Consider the following 18,630-nt stretch of genomic DNA (forward strand, 5'->3'; position numbering starts at 1 on the left):
TTTGCAAATTATCATTATGTAACATCTGTAAGTTGTATCTCGGTGGGCACAATACACAGACACACATACACACACGCTCCAGGGACCACGCATGAAATAACAAGTGAGTTGTAATGAAATGACACTGCTAGGCTGAATGTTTATAATCCATTTACCAATGAGTACAGTAAGGTGTATACATTTATATAATACATAAGTCGACTCTTCCCTAATAGGCAACAAAGCATATTGGAGCCAAGTTTGTTGGCTTGCACCTATAGTATGAACTTTGAGTGGTGATTGTCCATTTAACAAAAAACATAAACTGTTCTCTGTATTGACCAGTTTCATTCTGTTCACTCACTTTTCATTTTCATTCATCTCCTCTCACCTCACAGCACATTCTTAAAAATATAGCCTGTAAGTTCCAGCTCTCGGCCAAATCTGTACATTTTCATACATTTTTAGCAAGTCGTGTCTTTACAGTAATTGCAGTTTTTTTTTTTTACATCTACTGTACATTCTGTCTCTGTACATTTTCGCACAGTCCTGCCCATCTGTAACAGAGGAAAACCAACAGTGTTGCGTTTTGGAGGTGTATTAGCGCTACAGAGAACAAGTGCTGTACTTTCTTTATCCTGAGCGTTCTTAAAAAGCTACCATGAATAATTTTACTTTCAGTGCTGGAGCAGCCCTCAGTGAAAACAGGTCTCCACTGTGGCGTCTGCTCATACATTACAGAGTCAAAGGAATTACATTCAAAGCACTCCATTCATCTGCATTGAACTTGTACAAACCATAGGAATAAAAAAGTCGCTTAACACATTATTCATATATTCACGTATACACTCATTACATCCTATTTGCTATTATGCATCTGCAAATTAAATTGAGACATTAACATCATTGAAGGCTGAAAGAAGCTCATATTATTGCATGTTACTGCAAAGTGCACTCATGCTCTACATATGCATAGCTAATATGTTGCAAATGTATTACTTTTTTCCCCCTATTTTTTTCACATATACAATAGTGCTTTAGTGGCAAGGACAACTGCAGTGAGAGATGACAGCCCTACGCTTTGGTTACACCACACATCAAATGAAATTTCATCTTGCCAGAGAAGGAAATTTCATTGGACTCTAGGTAGAATTTTGAACTTTCCACTGAAAGCAGCTAAACAAGCAGCAGTGGCGATGACAGCGCAGTCGGCTACTGTCCTAAAGCGTTATGCAAAAGTATTTCGAGCAGTGTGAGTTTGTGAGTTAAGTAAAAGATTAGCATTTACACTCTTGTGGTCCTCTGTACATATGTTATTGTGTGTGTTTATATGAATGCTTCTCCACATGGAAATAGGGAGCAGCTGTTTCCTGAAAGATGCTTTTTTAAAATCTTTTTATTGGAGATGGAATTATTGTGAGAAGACTGGTTCTTTTTATAATGTCATCATTTGAGAGATGTCCGCTCTGTAGCACCGAGCTACTGGCAGCCTTACCATAACATAAGCAACCAGAAGTAAGACAGAAGGAATGAGAAGTTGGATATTTAGATCAGCCTGTCCCTGGTGAGCTTCTGCACATTGACTTTTGTTTGGATTCTGCAGTACACCAACACAGACTGTTAGCTCTCACACCTGGAGGTGCGGCATCTTCAAATCATCACACTCTCTTCTCTGAAAGCCTAACCTGAGAATGTGAGCACACTGTGATCGGCAAAGCTGCTATCTACTGACACTATGGCAATTCTGAACCACTTACACGTGCCACTCTGTATAGGTAATGCACTGTTATAGGCTGCAATACAACAAATAGAAGCGTATATACCTTTTACAGTCTTTATATGTTTCATCTCAAAGCTTAACATCTCAAAGCTCCATGCTTGTCAGTTTGTTCTCTCTTCAGTTGGTTTGTTTTTATTCACAAACATCACTTTTGTTTAGATTTTTTTGCGCTGGTTTGGTAGACCAGCTTTCGGATGTGCTCACTGCCCAAACCCAAGGATGGATCATGAGCTTACAGTGTCGTGAATTGGCTCCATGAGAGATTGTCATTAAAAGGTATATTTTAGATGGCAAAAGATCTATACAGTAAGATATTAGTAGCTTTATCGGTCTCAAAAATGGCTCAGAAAAGAAATCAATCAATAAAAGTCTGACTTAGAACTGATGTTCGAACTGTAATTAAACATCTCTTAAAATACCTTTTTCCCACAGTGTCTGATCGAAACCCTATCTGAATAAGCTATTGTGGTCACTTCAGATCAAGCTTGCTCAGATGAGGCACTTCAGTATTTCACCCTGCAATACAGTGTGAGACTTGTTGGCTACTCACGCAACACGGGGCTTGATTTGAACTTTGAACCCAGCAAAACTATAACTTACCAAAATACGTACTATGTAGAGCACCAGGCATCAGATCCCACTCAACCGGGGAAAGGAACACAAACCGAAATGTAAAAAAAGAAAACGAAATAATTAGAAAACTCAATACAGGTATCTGTGGTTGTTGTAAGTGCTATTTCCCTCTGCCCAACCCCCAGTCAAACCCCGCCCACTGTCCCATAGGTCCCGTGATGCTAGTCACTCCTGAACTCCTCTTCGATTTCTGGGAGGTTCTTTTTTTCTCTCCTCAGGGTCTCGGTCAGTGGCCTGGAGCTGCTGGGAGACTCCAGGTTCTTGGGCTCGTTGGTGTGGTAGCTGCCCTTCTGCTGATATGTGTAGACATAGATGCTGTACAGGCCTCCGAAGAGCAGCAGCAGCGCCAGAATGACAATGACTGAGAGATAAAAATAGCACTGTCAGACTTAATCTGCAGCACAATGAGAGAAGACAGAAATACTGATGGGGAGGAGGCTCTGTTTGACTGCTTTTATAGTGCTGTATTATTGCACTATATCAGACAAACAGGCGTGGGCAAATTTAGGTCTGACATTATCTATCATGACAGTATAATAACCCCATATTCACTTTGCTGCATTATCAAAGTCAGGATTCTAAATTGGCATTAACTCCAAACTGCACAGTGAATTGTTGTATCAGATGTCTGCAATATCCTTGGTGCTTTGTGTTTTGTATTCAGTTTGGTGTTCAAGGTCTTTCTGTTTTTCTGTAAAGTCATGGATCAATCCCTGTAGCTGTGTCTTTTATGTTTGTGCAGGTCCATGCTGTCACTGCTCATGCTACCCAGTCCTTTTCCTTTGTATTTGTTTTGTTCAAGTTAAAGTTCATTTGTATTGCACATTTTGTATGCAGTAGAAAGGGTAAGTCAGTGATGCACATATCAAATACTTGTACTAGTACATAAAAATTGTAATGACAAGGTGCCACCACCAAACTGCGACGTCCACTATTTGACTCTCGTCCCTTCTAGGATGTCATGTCCCTCTTTCTCAGGTCAGTGCATCTCCATCTTTAGCCAGGAGTGTCATGAAGAGGGAATTGCAGTAATATAGTCTGGTTATTACAAAAACCTACATGAGTTTTTAGCATCAGACTAGGACAGGAAAAAACCCTAATGTTGGAGCCATTTCTCAAATGGTAATCAGCTACCCTTGCAATGCTGCTAATGTAATTGCCAAAGGTCAAATCAGCATCCAAAATGAGTCATAGATTTGCAATGTGATTGCTTTTTTCACTGACCACCTGCCTCTGAGCTTTGGCACTTTCAACCACAATTGTTCTTTCTTGCAACATCATTTTTTTCCTCCCACAGCGCAGGGACATGCAGGTCAGCCGAACTGGAGACATTAAATTGCCCAAAGGTGTTTGGTTGTCAGTCAGCGTGTTCAGTGTGTAATGGACCTGCAAAATGTCCACAGTGTTTCTTAGCCTTTCTGCCAATGTTTACTGGCATAGGCCTCCGCCCCTCAATGAATGGTTGGCTGGGTGCATGGATTGATGTTGCTGATACTGCTGATAAAATATAATATCTAGTGTGCTGCAGTATTTCTTTTTCTAGGAAAGCTATTCTGCACAGTGCATAGTGCTTAGTGCATAGTGTTTAGAGCAGCAAAGAAGCAAAAACTTTATTAAAAGTGACACTGTCACAGGACAAATGAAGGGAAAACATATGTCTTGAGTATCACTCAGACAGAATTCATTCACCAGCACAACGTTCATCAGCTACATTTAAAACAAAAGGCATTGTTTTTCTTTAATCTAGAGCAGCACATCAGACAGGAATGATGTCTGATAACCAGCGGGGACCACTGTTGGAATGCTTGAACGACACGCTAATCTTTAATGACACGCCGATGTCCTGCATTAGCATAATAGCTCTGAAACTGAATGATTTATTAAGCTGAAGCATGTATCAATGATGAACAGTAAGCTGCAGACTAAATATAGCTGATCCGGTAAAGGTCTCAGACAGGGATGGAGCAGGGAGCTCTCTGTGCTGCACTTTAATCCTGAGACTCTGGCCTCAGCCGCTCATCAGGAGGACCGGCTCTAATTTACCCCGTCATCTGTAATAATGCGCCGCAGACAGTTCATCTGTTCTCAACACTCATCATGTCCTTGTAATACCTTGCCTTGTAATAAGGTGTGATGTTATCATGGGGATTGAATAGATGAAGAAATATATAAAATATTGATGTTTTCCAGAAATGTATAGGTATGCAACATAAACACATTTGTCATATTCCAGCTTCAGTCTCATACTTGTGAGAACTCATGGCTTTAACACACTCTTTTGTGTGTTTAAAGGTACACATTGAGGTTGCTTTTTTGTTGACTCAGTTGTATCATATCAAATTGATTCATGCCATCAGAATGCATAATGATACATTTACTACCATTAACACAGGGGCTAGTTGAATAGAAATATATATCTATATATCAAAAAACTGTTTCATATTGTGCTTTGACCTCTAAAATTATAGTTATTCTAATATCTTTTAAATATACCTGTTTGAATTTCTTCATATCTCACCTTAGGTCATAATCTCTTCTGTTGTTTTTACAATATTGCAAGTGCATAAATGCACTGTTAAAGTAATGGTGCTCATTGTAAAATATCTATTTCTGAATAAGTATTTCAAACAAGTGAAGACGTGACTGATAATTTATAACATTAACTCATATATTTCTAGCAAAGGCGAATTAGGTCACAGTGCATTAGAAATACTTTTTATTTTTCTATGAGTAGGTTTTTTCAGTTTTGTGCCACGTAATAGGTTTGAGCCTGCAGCCAGACGCATGAATAAACACTCAAAAGCCCATGTTGGAATCTGACAACCCTGCACTAATTTAGGATTAGAGGATTTTAGGAAAAAGGAAAGCGAACTTCAAACTGATTTGCCTCATCTGGGACAGGGGAGGAGATAGTGAGTAAAACAGAAACGAGGGAGAGGAGTGGTGCTTCAAAATAAACTGGATAAACTGCTAAATGTCAAACTACTGGGCTTACTTTTGAATGCAGCAATTCTGAAACAAGGTAGATATACAATATTTGTGTATTCAGGGCAATGTCTGATTAAGGAGAGTGTATTAGAGTACAGGAAAAACATTTCATCATACCTGTTATCCAAAACAGGCCTAGGTCATCGTGGATGTAAAAATACTCTGAAAGAGAGAGATAGACAGTTAAGTAGATGAACAGAAAATACTATTCTCTTCATGTATGAATGCATTATGGAACATACATACAGTATAAACTCACCTATGCTGGTAAACCAGGGGTCTACCTCCCATGGTACATAACCCAGGACAGGAGGGAAGGCGCCACAGTTGGACTCAGAGACGTAGCCTTGTGTCATTACCGGAGGGTCTGTTTCATTTGGACGGAAGAGGGCCTTTAAAGGGGCGTAGACATTATATCTCACCCCAGATATGCAGCCTATGAAGCCTGGAGCATTGTGCCTCTGGATCTCATAGTCAATGTCACCGACCTCTGAAGAAGCAGACACAAAGAACAAACATAAGACTTTCTACATTCAATAAATGATGTATAAATAATACTGCAGCATCCTCCTCGAGAAGTGGACTATTCGATTAGACTATTACCCATCACTCTGCCAAGGAACATGGACTTTGGAGAGTCAAACCTGGCATCCTCCACTAAGGTTATCTTTTCCACTATAGGCTCCATGTAATCCACCTGTAGGTGAGGTAAAATCATCATTACAGGAAGGGAAGCGATTCATGAAATTAATGTGTAAATCACCATAACACCATCAACAGACCTGTTTACAAAAATAAAAAGAGTACGAACCTGTGTTTCGATGGTTCTGTTGTGAGAGTACGAACCTGCGTTTTGATGGTTCTGTTGTGTCTGGTGATGTTGACATAGTGAGGGTATCCATCTGCCAGGTTTCGATGAGTCAGCTGGTACTTGTGTGTTATGAGCCCCAGCTTATACCGCAGATCTACACTACCTGTGGGGAGAGACATCAATAGAGGAATGTATTAATAGTATAAACTGTTTGCTGCATTACACTGATGACTGGATTAGTTTTTGTGAGACTCTGAGTCGTCTGCTCCCCAACAGATTTAATCCTACTTCGGAAATGTATTGTTTCTGTGCGTCTCCTACCGTCTGTCTTCAGGATGATAGCGATGTAGTCCTGAACGAAGGAACTGATGTAGAGCAACACAGCTGGCGTGTGGACCGTGCTGAAACTGAACTCTATGTCATCTGCTGTGTCATTGTAGCCGAGGCTGAAATTGTCGTAGTGTGGGTCAATCCAGTTGGCCCATGCCGCTTCTTCTGATATGGGCTTCTTTCGTATGTTGTACTTCATCCAAGAGCCGATCTCAAAGTAGGCTCCGATATCTTAGAAAAGATCGTTATGGAATTAGATATCTACATCTGTTTCAAAGAATGGCTGCACATTATGTTACTTAGTTCAACGTTCTTCTAGGAAAACATCTCTGAACTCACCTTTATGGCAGTAGAAACCATCAAAGGCTGTGTTGTTACAGTCACAAGTGTAGGAAGCGTAACCCTCAATACACTGGCCACTGTTTCGACACGGTATGGTCGCATTGAGGCACTGTCCTGTACAATTCCTCCTTATACCCTGTTCTTCATTTACTTTGCCTTCTAGATCCAGAGGAACACCGTTCATCCGTAACCCTCGAAGACACCCTAAGAACGGTCTATGGGTGCGGTTGGCTGCCCCTAATACAAAGAATACTTTATCAGTGGTTATTCATCTTCAATTAATGTTTAGAAGATCAGTTCAATCTTCTCTAAATCATGAGAGTTTTAAGCGTCCAAATTCACCTTAGGAAACCTACCTACTAAGAGGGGAAGAGTAAACTTCATGGTGACAAAGGTCTGACCTGGGAAACGTTTCACAGTCCAAGGCTGATAATCAACCTTGATCCTGGCCAGCTTCACATTAATCTCAGCCTGAACAAAGTGCCACTCATTGTCATTAAGTGGCACAGGGGAGTGTAGGGTCACATTAAGGATGCCATCGCCGACCATAAATATGAACAAAAGGTCATGGGTCGCTGGAACAAGAAACAGGAAATAGTGAGAAAAAATAATTACAAAAAGCTCACAGTAATTCGCAGACAAATCTTACAGTGTATGAGGAGAATAGTTCCCTGCTAACAGATGAGTCAACTTACAATTGAGCTCTATCCGTATAAAGTTTCGAAGGTGGTCATCAGAGTTCTCCAAGAAGACACAATTGCTGCGATAGGTTTTAAAGTGGAAGGAGATGTCAGCGCTAGATCCAGGCCTGAAGGTGGGGAAGGTTATGTAGGTGGGCTTGGTGAAAGCTATGGTGTTCCAGATGTTTCCTGTGGGAAACATTGAAAGACATGTATAGAAAAACAACTGCCAACCCTTCAAACAACACTGGACACCACTGCACAACTGTACAACGCTTAATATTATATTAATAAGCCTACTGTCGCCATGGCAACGGAGGGGCCCAACAGTGAATTGTGCTTCTGAGCCGGTCCTGTTGGTGTCCCCAACCACCACCTTCCTCACAGGCAGATGGTCTCTAAAGTCCAAATAACCCTTATCTGAGTACCTGAAAAGCCACAGTGGGGATGTTAAAACATCAGTGTCACAGATACAAGCTAAAAATGCTGAATGAGTCTTTCTCTTACCATTGTCTGTAGTCAGCATCACAGTTGCATTGAAACTTAGGGTCGGTGCAGGTTTGGTTGATGGCACAGCCACACTTTTGGACCTCTCTGAATGTCCCACCCCAGTAATAGTGACTCTCATTGTTGCGACCAATCCAATAACCAAAAGGTCTTCCATCTGTTTAGCAAACAAATGGTGTGTTAGTGCTTCATTCAAGTTTTCTATCTTTAAGATAATAATCTGACTAATCCCACTCACTTGGGGTGTTGAGGAGACGGGACTTGTAGCAGGAGTAGTCGATCCACTGCTCACAGTACATTGAGGTGTTGGCCAGAGCACTGACTTCATCCCAGGAGGCATTCCAGTAGTTGACATCTCCTATATACGGCCGGTCTATTGAACTCCCAGTCACCTTGGTACCATCCACTCGGTCATGCATAATCACCGTCCAAGCTTTATAAGCTGCAAAGAGGTATGACAGATATAGGGCATAGGGTGGGGAGGATGATAATATAAGAAAAATTTAAAGAATGAAAAGCAATTTAATGTCTGATAAGAATGTCAGAATGACAGAGTACTACTTCAGAAGAAGCACAATTTTCCAACCCTTACACACACACAGACACACACAGAAACAGCTCGACCTATCTTGTTTGATGAACCCTTTTAATTTCCCATGAAATTTCACTACACATTTCTCATTATAGGAACACGATAACCTGATGTCTTGCTTTTCATCTTTTCATTAACAACCCAAAGAGCATCTAGCAAATACTTAACACATTGCTAATGAAGCTGTGTTTCATGACTGACAGTGCTTGCTTACACTTCATTTTGCAGTACACCTCAAATGGTTTCAGCGGCCCACTGAGATCAGGATCGATGGTGTAGTTTCCAGACCAATACTTGCCACTGAGTCTGTAGGCCTCGCATGACTCTTTATAAACGGCTGTTTGAGGAGAAAGGTGAGATTTGTTATTATTAGGGAGAAATATAGCATGGGCTGGGTGTAATTAACTGTGAAGAAACACTCATCATAATGTTCAGTTCTCCAGCCAGCACTTACACATGTGACACACTTCTCCTTTATAGCCTGTGTTCTCGCAAAGACAGATAAAATCATCCCAGGACTGGATGCATCTGCCTTCATGTTCACATGGGTTTGGAGTACATCTGTCAACAAAACAGATGCTTATACTGTGTATTTTGATGTCACAAAAGTGAGATACTTACATAAGTGTGTAATTTTCTTTCTTTCATTTCCACACTCCTGCTTTTCTCCAAAACGATCATAAAATACATTCATACAGGGTTTATGACTCTCACAATTCAGTGCAAAGTAGCTTCACAAACATCTTGAATGAGTTCATCAAAGGAGTGTATGTGCTTTTGTATTTGGCCACTTGCAGTGATTCCTTATGCAACTTTTCTCATGTTAATGAAATTAAATCATGTATACTGTACAATCCTACCTGTCAGTGATGCCACAGGTTCCTAACAACAGCTCAGCGTAGCGTCCCCATTGTCGTTGCAGAATAATGTCAATATCAAGCTGTTCATTGTCTATGAAGATATGCTGCATGCAACCATGGAAGCGGTTCAGCTTGGTCTCACACTTCCTTATTGTGTTATTGGTTTGTGGACAACCTGAGTGCAGGAAAAGCAAATGCTGTATGAACGTAACAGTACAGATTTAGGGTATATGTCAATTTTTGTTGTCAGCAGTTGTTTAAGTCATCAACCACACCTCCAAAAAAGTAGCGGTCCCCCGTCCGAATTGTGAAGGGGTTGGTGATCTTTAGCGGAGAGGCCTCCTCCTCATCAATTGTGAGGGTCAGCAGGTTGTCTCTTGCTGCCAGATCCACTGAATGCCAGTAACCATCATTTAGCCTGTATCCTAGAAATTGGAGAAATGCCTGTCAAGCAGTGTTTCTACTATAAGAACACAGATGACATGCACAACCTTCATCTAGAACTGACAGTTTGCTAAACTCTGCCCTCAGACAGGGACTGTCCTGGCCTTTCAGAGCTCATCAATTTAAATTAGGAATGGCAGGTCTAACGAGCTTTGGATTTCGGCACATGATAAAACTGTGTGCAGTTAGTCTTCTGCTATATAAGGTATCTAAAGAGTTTAGAGGGTGATGAGTCAGAAATTAATTAAATGGCAAGACCTTGTCTACCTCCGTCTAGAGTCAAAGCTACATTTTTTTCCAAAAATTATTGAAAATTGCATGTATGCCTTTGAAAAGACTTGTGAAAATGGAAAGTTTGAAAGGGCAGGGCTTAGAGAACAGTACGTTTTATGACCCTTTACAACATCGTAAGTTCCAAAAGCTTTTCTCTCGTATCTGACAAGGCCAAAGCCCACCTGCAGCAAACTGGAGTTTCTTCTTTCCGGGCTGGAATATAGTGACGTTGATCTGTCCCTCACTCAGACCCAGCTCAAGGGCACCAAGGTCATCAGCAAAGCGTGTGAACATTAGCAGCCCTGTGTAGTCCCAGGAACGGAACTTGAACTTTACAAACATACGAGGCCTCCTGAAGAAGCCCGGCACCTGCAGGTAGTTGTTGGGCCCAGCAAAGGTCATCGGTTTGAGGAGAATGTCACGGCAGGAAAAATGCATCTTTTTCTGAAGGTAAGACAAAGAAAACAGAAAAATAACCCAATTCAGGTGAAAACCTTCCCATTGATTGTGATTCTGTTGTGACCATGAAACAGTAAAAGCACAGTTCCAAATGGCAATCATAGGAAACAGTTATATTATGACTCGAATGCTGAATAACGGTTTGTATAAGGTCATACCTTTCGTGGTATGTGGATGTCTGGTTCTTCTCTCTTGGTCTTGTCAATGATGTTGATGCCATTGATGAAGACGTTCTCCAGGCAGCCCCGGAAATTTGGCGTGGTAGGGAGGTGAGGCAGATTTTGCTCTATTACCCCTCCTACATACAACTAAGGGGTATTAAGACAGTCAGTTAGCCTCATTAACCCAGAATTCATATTCACTATATTAATATAATTAAAGTAGGATAATTAAACCATATACTGAGTTACCTGTGTATCCAGATCCAGGTGGGTAAACTCTCCTTTACAGATGGCTGTCACTGTCTGACTGTCCACTGTGAAGTTCACCTGTCTGCCATAGCGCTTGATGGTGACATAGTGCCAGTGCAAGTTATCGAGAAGGCTGCCAGCAGTCAGCGTAGTTCGACCGTCTACTTTGTGCACTATGCTGCTCCCTAGAAAACAGAGGGCAAAAACAACAAGAGCTCAGAGCAGCTCTAAGTGAGAGAAAATGCTGAATTTTTCACATCGAAGTGACTGTAGGGCCCCAGCCAACAACCCATGCAGCAATATTGATTTCAGGATTGAGAGAAGCCTGCTTCTTTCTGAGATGGATGTCACTGTCACATAGGCCAATACTTCTGTTACCCACAACTGTACAACAAAATCCCTCCCATAAATTTCAGCTTTACAGGCGTCCCTGTGGCTTAGGAAATGAGACGCTGACCAGGTCTGCCTTATCGGGGACATCTGTTGCATCACTCTCTCTCTTTCATATCCTGTCGTCTTCTCCACTGCCTGTGCAGCAAAGGCGTGCCCAAATACCATAAAAGATTTTCAATTTATTATGTACCAAGGCTGATGTGCAGGTAGAGACGGCCCTTCTTCAGCTCCAGGGTGAACAGGTCTCCCTGAATCCCCTCGCTGTGCAACAGCAGACCGTCCTGCTCCAGAGTCTTGAAGTTTATAGCGATGTGGTCGTGCAGTGTGCGAGACCTCTTCTCCGGGTACATGTAGATCACTGAGTCGTCCCCATTGTACTGCAGCACATAGGAATCTGAAATACAGAGCAAAATTTCAGAATATATAGGATTTCAAAATTCACTACGGATTTCAATTTTACCCATGTTGTACTGAGCAAGGTGCATATGAGGTTATATGCAACCCTAAGTAGCATTTATTGAGCTTTCAGGGATTATCTAATGTATGTGTTGGCATTTAGTGAGTGTAGGATGTTCTTAAGTAAGAATCAGGTGATTCTGAGCTTAGTCATTTATTAACTGGGAAAATATTGTAGGATATTTGGCCCTTGGACGTAGTGGAATACTGTCAAATATGACTAAGCACTGGGATTGCAAAATGTCCCCAGATCTGAATCAGAGGCAGTAAATCCCTGTGTAGCATCCATCAGTCATTTTTACCATAAGGGCAGCCAAACAGCTCCAGCCTCACACCGATCTTCCCTCCGTTCTCCGTGTTCCACGCCAGAGGCAGCAGACGAATGTGTTTAGCAGTAAAGGCGTAATGGAAGACATTCCTCTTCACCTGATAATAATTCCAGTTTCCAGGCATCGTCTGCAAACAGATGAGACAGGGAAATAAAAGAGAGAGTTATTGAGTCACTGCATTGGCGTTAACACCTTATTAAGGGACTGGAGATGAACTGATGATGAGATTAGCTTTGTCAGTGTTGAGAGAGATAATATGCTACGCTGTCTCCGTTTCAGTGCCAGAGACAATGAATATAATGGAACTACCACTGAATGCAGAATCGACAGTGGAGATTTGACCAATTAATCTTTGACTCATCCCTGTTGTGGCCCTGATGACCCAACCCAACCCAACCACTCTGGTTCTGTGACACCTACAGAGTTTCCTCCTCTCATGATGTACGGCGTCCAGGAGTCCGGTCGGTCTCCGTAGAGCAGAGAGTACTTGGTGATCCAGTCATATGAGTTGAAGGTCCCCTGGGTGGCGATGGCCACCAGTCTGTACTTCCTGCCCAGGTCAACCTGCAGCCATGGCTGTCTGTCCCTCGGAGATGGGGACCAGCCACTGCTGCCTGAGTGGGAGAAAGAGGAGCGTTTGATTGGAGGATGACAGATACAGCTGCAATTGTGACAGCAACTGACCCTGTAACTTAGGGCAGCCATTTTGAATTTGAGTCAGACTTGATCATCTAGTACAGATCATCTAATTGGTTTTGTTTGGAACTGGACTTGCATTTAGTAGACAACAGTTTAGCTAATTCTAGCCAGTTACTCATACTAGGAGCTTTTACCAACAGGTTTGCAGGTTTCTCAACTAAATTCACACAGTCACTATATTTGTTCCTTCAGTTGGTAGACTATGTAAACTGAGGTCAATATTTCTGTGCTGAAAATAAAGCAGATTTGATATTTATAGTGCTTAAAAAAGTGCTTGACTGATTTTGGCACTGCACTCCAACAAAGTCAGATTCATGATGGACAGTTTAAACAGAAAAGTATCAAAATGGACAAAGCAAAACAAAGAAGTCATTTTTTTTTCTTCTTTTTTTGTCTTTTGTCTCTTCTTTCTTTTCTTTTTTTCTCAAAACCTGGAACCTATGTTACCCACAATGCAAGTCAACTGCCAACTCTTCAGTTGGAGATTTGGGTTTGTTATGCTGCTAGCATAGGACCCTCTGGAACCACAAAAGGTTTTATATAAAGGAATTTTATATATACGACATTTTTCACTTATGCAGTAGTACTCCTGAAGACCTGTGAAAAGAACTTCCCAAGTGTGACATACAAATACTGCAATGTGCCAGTCCTAAGGCAGTGGTATTATACATGCTGCAATGGGAGCCATCATTAATGTTATTAGTTACACTTGTGCTTTTCCTGGTATAATAAGTTCAAATATCTGCAATGAGAAAGGTGAATGGCGTAAAATGATGCATGAACTCATTTCAGGACTTACCATACAATTTGGCAAAATTGGCGGAGTACAGAAAGTTATATCTGGAGGAAGCCAGAAAGGAGGAGGCATAGAGCCCAGAGACCAGCGGATCAACACATTCTCCTGTGGTGACAATGAAGAAAAAAACCAAGGTCAGAAGTTATTAAATAGATTTTCTCATAATTCAGCATTCACAACTGGCTTTTCAAAATTAAACAGTTCTGGGCCACAAAGACTGTCACTGCTGATAAGAAAACACCATTTGGAGTTTAATTAGAGGCTAGTGCATGCTCCGTGAGATACAAAATACAAATTTAGCTGGATCAGCCCAATTAAATTCAAAGCAAAGCACAAACAAATTTAGGTTTTTGGGTTTTTTTAAGTATTCAGATGGTGAGGTCAAAGATTCATATTCCTCATTAATGCACAGCCACTAAATAGCCTCCCCATAAGCAGGGGGACCCGGAGGACTTACAAATCTAACCAAGTGTCCTGGCACCTACTGAGAGTGTGTCATCTTAGCTTCTTTGTTTCCTCACAGGTTGTGTGGGACTAGCAGTAAATTATGAAACCAACAGCTATCTCTGAAATAGCCTATTGTGAATGTCATGCAGTTACACAACACCCCCTTCCTATTTTAAAAGAGTACAAAGATGGAGATGTTCTTGTGCTGGTCAGTGCTGCAGAGACAGAATAAAGATGCTGCAGTGTCATCTGTCATGTCTTTGTGGGTGTGTGTATTTGCCTGTCACTCTGTATATTTCTGTGTCATGTCTTGAAATAGTCCATGCAGTTTCAAGTCAAAGTCAAACTGTGGCTGTGTCACGGCTTTATTGTTATTCTGCATGTGGTTATGAGACTGATAGGCCCATCACCCATCTGCTGAGGCCTGCTCCTCGGCCCACGGCTAATAGAACTGACCATAATTCTACCTAATCTTGCTCGTGTCACTGCTGAGGATAAATGCGCGATGCCCTCACCTCGAGCTGCAAGAGAAACACTGTCTCATTTTAAGTGGTGAAGTATGCTCTTTAATACCCAGAAGAGATTTAATATAGATAGACTAAAAAATACAGATAGACTAGGTTTTACTTGAATGAGAAGTTAGGGTGATGCAAAAAAAAAATCTAGCTTTTTTTTTTTTTTTTATCTCAGTGACCAACTAAAATAGAGAGACGAGGAAAATGAAAGCAGCTCCAGTCTGACCTGTCTGACCTTCTTCATGTACTAATATGATCCTCTCTGAACATATGGAGTTGTTTACTTGTGTTCTGATGTTGTAATTCTTGTTTTTACAATCACCGAGGTCTTTGAGCTCAGGAGAAATGGCAGTAAATAGTGGCTGAAAACAGGAGGCTTTAGCAGAATTTGTATGCAGGCCGCATGTAGAGCAAGAGCGGGAAAGGTACAGCACAGCCTCAAATTCTAAACACCTCTGTAGAGCAAAAATCTGAGTGATGAGAGCAGATTGCTACTGTGAGGAAATATAAATGAGGGAGTTGAAAGCTTTCATCTGCTGCCTTCCACTGCCTTAAATGTCACGTGAAACATACGTGAGCCATTATGCAGCATGAACACACCATTTCCTGCCTAATCTGGGAAAATCAAGTCGGTCACATGAGCATGGGTTCTGTCACCTTTCATGCAAGGACACGCTGCACATTCAGGTGGAAGAAACATGCTGAGCAAGTGAAATGTGACCTTGACTCTCAGCCTCTGTCTGCCTCCCTCAGAAGCTTTCTCACCGTCTTTCTAATACAGAAATGTTTACAGACGGTCGATAACACATCTCTGCTGCATCGCTGTGCTGTAGAGCCACTTCCACTGCTCAAAATGGCCATTCAAACCATAATATTTGGAAGCTTTGTGCTGCAGTTCACACACCCGAAGCTCATTTGCCGCTAATGGCTTTAAATGTATCGATTTGTTTTAATGCCTCAATTAGTAGTGAAAGGAGAGAAATTTGACTTTAAATGGGAAGAGCATCTCCATCCCAGACTGCAGCAGGTTAACCCAGGCCACTCAGCTCCTCACTGTCAGGCAACCTACACCCCCCCACCCACCCCCCACCTATTCATCGTCTCGCCTCCTTTCCCTCACTCTGAATCCTCTCTCTTCATCTCCTTTCCCAAATCATCCGCTGTCTTGTGCTCTCACTGCATCCCATTACCTCATGCTCTCGCTCATCATCATCTAGCTATTTTTTTTGACTTGTTTCTCTCTCTCTCTTCAAAAGGTGGTGTCGTCATGATGCAGTAGCTAAAATGTACCTGTACATCCTGTCACTAGGTTTTCATTCCTCTACTTGTGATCCCGCATGCCCCGCTACCCCCTCCTCCCTCCTCGTCACCACACAGAGAAATCTCTTTCTCCATTCATCACGAAGGAGCTGAGGGTAATGGTGTGGCTGCGTAGAGCACTATCATCACTCCTGCTGAATCATCATTCTACTGTAAGGTGTGGGCTGGTCTGTCTGGGCTGACACAATCATTACTGCAGGTTACGTGTGGTATGCAGAGAGGCACCTCCTCTGGCTGTCACTTGCCTATGATGCATAGCTGCTGAGGATTCAGACAGCAGCCCCGTGTGTGTGTGCAGATGTGAACTAAATGTACATGCCCAACAACATTACATCAAAACAATACAACCGAAGATAGGGGTAGTATAAGAATATAGCATTTTCTATTAGAGGGATTTCACTAAATTATTTATACCCAGGCAAGCATCACAGTGGGTGGTGTCTGACTACAGCCGGGGATTAAAAAACCCAAACTATGCAGCACATCAGAATCACATTCAGGTTTAAATTTGGATCTCAAACAGCTTCTGTCTCCACAGAGAGCAACACACGCCTCCCTCTCCAGATATTAGTTCCCCTCACATGGACCAAACAGTCGTCCCCTGCTGCTCGGGCTGGTAATCGAGACAGAATGCACAAAGCATAAACTTGAAACTGCTCATACAAACACACATACACACATACACACCTTGAAGAGCGAGTCTCAGCCCCACCCCACTGGGTCACAGTGCTCTGGGATCTGAGGCTCCATTTTAATCTGGCACAGCTCCACTGTGCACATGTACACAGCAGATATACACTTGGCCTGGCCTGCAGTGAAGTATCAGCCAAACCCACAGGCCTCAACTTACTGGTGAACATGCAGTGATCCAATAAGGGTAACAAACTCTTCTCTATTATGGCAACATTGCACAGTTCACTTCCCAGCACACTATGTAACAGACCTTCTGATAATAGCAGTAGCAGCAGGGTGATATTAAACAAACCATTTTTCATCATTGATATATATCATGTAATAACACAGGAGATGAAGGTTTTTTCCCTACAATAGCTTAACAGGCAGAGCTCAGAGAGGGGGATCCACTTACACTACCCAGTACACAGACTGCAAACCTTTTATTTCACTGGAATGCAGCAGAGGTATACTGACTTATCTTCTTATATCAGGGTTAGCGTTAGGTGATGGGTGTTCTAGTCCCTGTAATTTTGACATTCCAACCTATCCAGAAGTCACATGACACCCATCCCAAATCCCTGATCTCCCACTGATGTAAAAACTAATGAGTCATGCAATCCACTGTCTGGGGTTAATTAAAAGTCAACATCTTCTGAGGTCCCCTCGGCACTGACATCACCTGTAAGTCCTACTAGCATATACATACGACATGTTTGATAGATGGGCAGATGGCACCTCTCCATGAAAACCCCCAATTTTAGCCCCAAACACAGCCCCACCTCTATCCAACTAAATCCACCACATGACTGCTCCATTGATCAGTGGGCAATGATTTCCCTGCCAGGTGAATCCAGGATGCGGGGCTCTATGAACAGGTGATGGGAACACAGGCTTCCCAAAAAAAAAAAAAAAAAAAAAGTACTGCAGTGGGCTGGTCCCGGTCAGGACGCCGATGCCCTGCTCCCTCAACCGCCACTTTGAAAATGTGCTCAGCGGCTTTTTCAGCAACAACAACATACACTTTCAATGCGACATGGAGATTATGACATTAGAAACAATGACACAGACTCTCGGACGACATCGTGCTTTGCGGAGAAGTCGAGAGTTGAACCCACACGGTGCAGAAACTTGCACGCTGGCTGAGAGAAAGCACTGCAATGCAGACACTCCAGCGTGGTGGGGATCACCGTGCGCACCTTCTGCTGCAGGACCGGCGCGGTTTAGCCTCTGCACTTTTTTTTGCTTTTTCTTTTCTTTCTGCAAAACAGCGCTTTACTGAAACCGCATTAGCTAACACAAGCAGTGAAACTGAATGATCTGTGTTTGAAGACAATGTCTGGTTTTATCGCAACGCGCGTTGCCCTTCAACACCTCCGGCTACATTTTGCCCTCCAGTGGTATATTCCACTTATTCCCCCACCGAATGTTATTCTGTAACTTTTTTTTCCACTAACGCATACGACCACACGCTAAACCATCTGCAGATAATGCATGTAAACACACCTGGAAATATTTGAATGATATTCTAGCGACCGACAACAGATGAACAATTTCTGTTTCACAAGACTTACGTGATGAGCAATGTTGAAAACCCAAAAATAAGAGGCATATGCTCAGTACTTTGCAAGTCATCCTTCACTCAGGACTCGTTTCTCCGCGCAGGTTATGTTAATATAATCGTAGATTGTTCTGCAGCATCCTCTCAACCCCCTCCAGCCCAACTTTAACTAGCGCAGCTCCAACTCCTCTTCCCGGGATCTCGGGCAGCCTCTGCCGGGGCGGGGACGCGCATCGGATGCTGGTGCTGATGCTGCGCCGAGAGCGCGCAATTCTTCTGTTATATTCTTAAAACAGTTTTATTTACATGTCTGCCGTGCCATGCATCGGTGTGGTTCCAGCGTGATATCATTCA

The 18,630-nt window shown here is 42.3% G+C and overlaps 1 protein-coding gene across 1 annotated transcript in view; it reads right to left on the reverse strand.

The window, feature by feature from the left end:
- Positions 1–133: 133 nt before the first annotated feature.
- The window catches only part of cntnap1 (contactin associated protein 1), a 19,028-nt gene continuing 531 nt past the window's right edge, over positions 134–18,630 (reverse strand). The window contains exons 1-24 of the mRNA XM_071471431.1: positions 18,290–18,630; positions 13,765–13,866; positions 12,687–12,880; positions 12,240–12,393; positions 11,672–11,875; positions 11,089–11,273; positions 10,837–10,986; positions 10,402–10,663; positions 9,778–9,927; positions 9,503–9,677; positions 9,097–9,203; positions 8,857–8,979; positions 8,289–8,492; positions 8,051–8,207; positions 7,844–7,971; positions 7,559–7,732; positions 7,220–7,438; positions 6,861–7,100; positions 6,513–6,752; positions 6,227–6,354; positions 5,984–6,077; positions 5,640–5,870; positions 5,498–5,542; positions 134–2,753 (exon numbers count right to left, since the gene is read on the reverse strand). The exon at positions 18,290–18,630 is cut by the window's right edge and continues 531 nt beyond it. Coding sequence (XP_071327532.1) covers positions 2,554–2,753; positions 5,498–5,542; positions 5,640–5,870; positions 5,984–6,077; positions 6,227–6,354; positions 6,513–6,752; positions 6,861–7,100; positions 7,220–7,438; positions 7,559–7,732; positions 7,844–7,971; positions 8,051–8,207; positions 8,289–8,492; positions 8,857–8,979; positions 9,097–9,203; positions 9,503–9,677; positions 9,778–9,927; positions 10,402–10,663; positions 10,837–10,986; positions 11,089–11,273; positions 11,672–11,875; positions 12,240–12,393; positions 12,687–12,880; positions 13,765–13,866; positions 18,290–18,350 — 3,927 coding nt within the window. The 5' untranslated portion in view covers positions 18,351–18,630 and the 3' untranslated portion in view covers positions 134–2,553. The remainder of the gene's footprint in view (positions 2,754–5,497; positions 5,543–5,639; positions 5,871–5,983; positions 6,078–6,226; positions 6,355–6,512; positions 6,753–6,860; positions 7,101–7,219; positions 7,439–7,558; positions 7,733–7,843; positions 7,972–8,050; positions 8,208–8,288; positions 8,493–8,856; positions 8,980–9,096; positions 9,204–9,502; positions 9,678–9,777; positions 9,928–10,401; positions 10,664–10,836; positions 10,987–11,088; positions 11,274–11,671; positions 11,876–12,239; positions 12,394–12,686; positions 12,881–13,764; positions 13,867–18,289) is intronic.

The sequence above is a fragment of the Trachinotus anak genome, unplaced genomic scaffold (genome assembly GCF_046630095.1).
Source record: "Trachinotus anak isolate AG129_WGS33_773 ecotype Australia unplaced genomic scaffold, CSIRO_AGI_Tana_v1 ptg000003l, whole genome shotgun sequence".
Classification (NCBI taxonomy): Eukaryota; Metazoa; Chordata; class Actinopteri; order Carangiformes; family Carangidae; genus Trachinotus; species Trachinotus anak.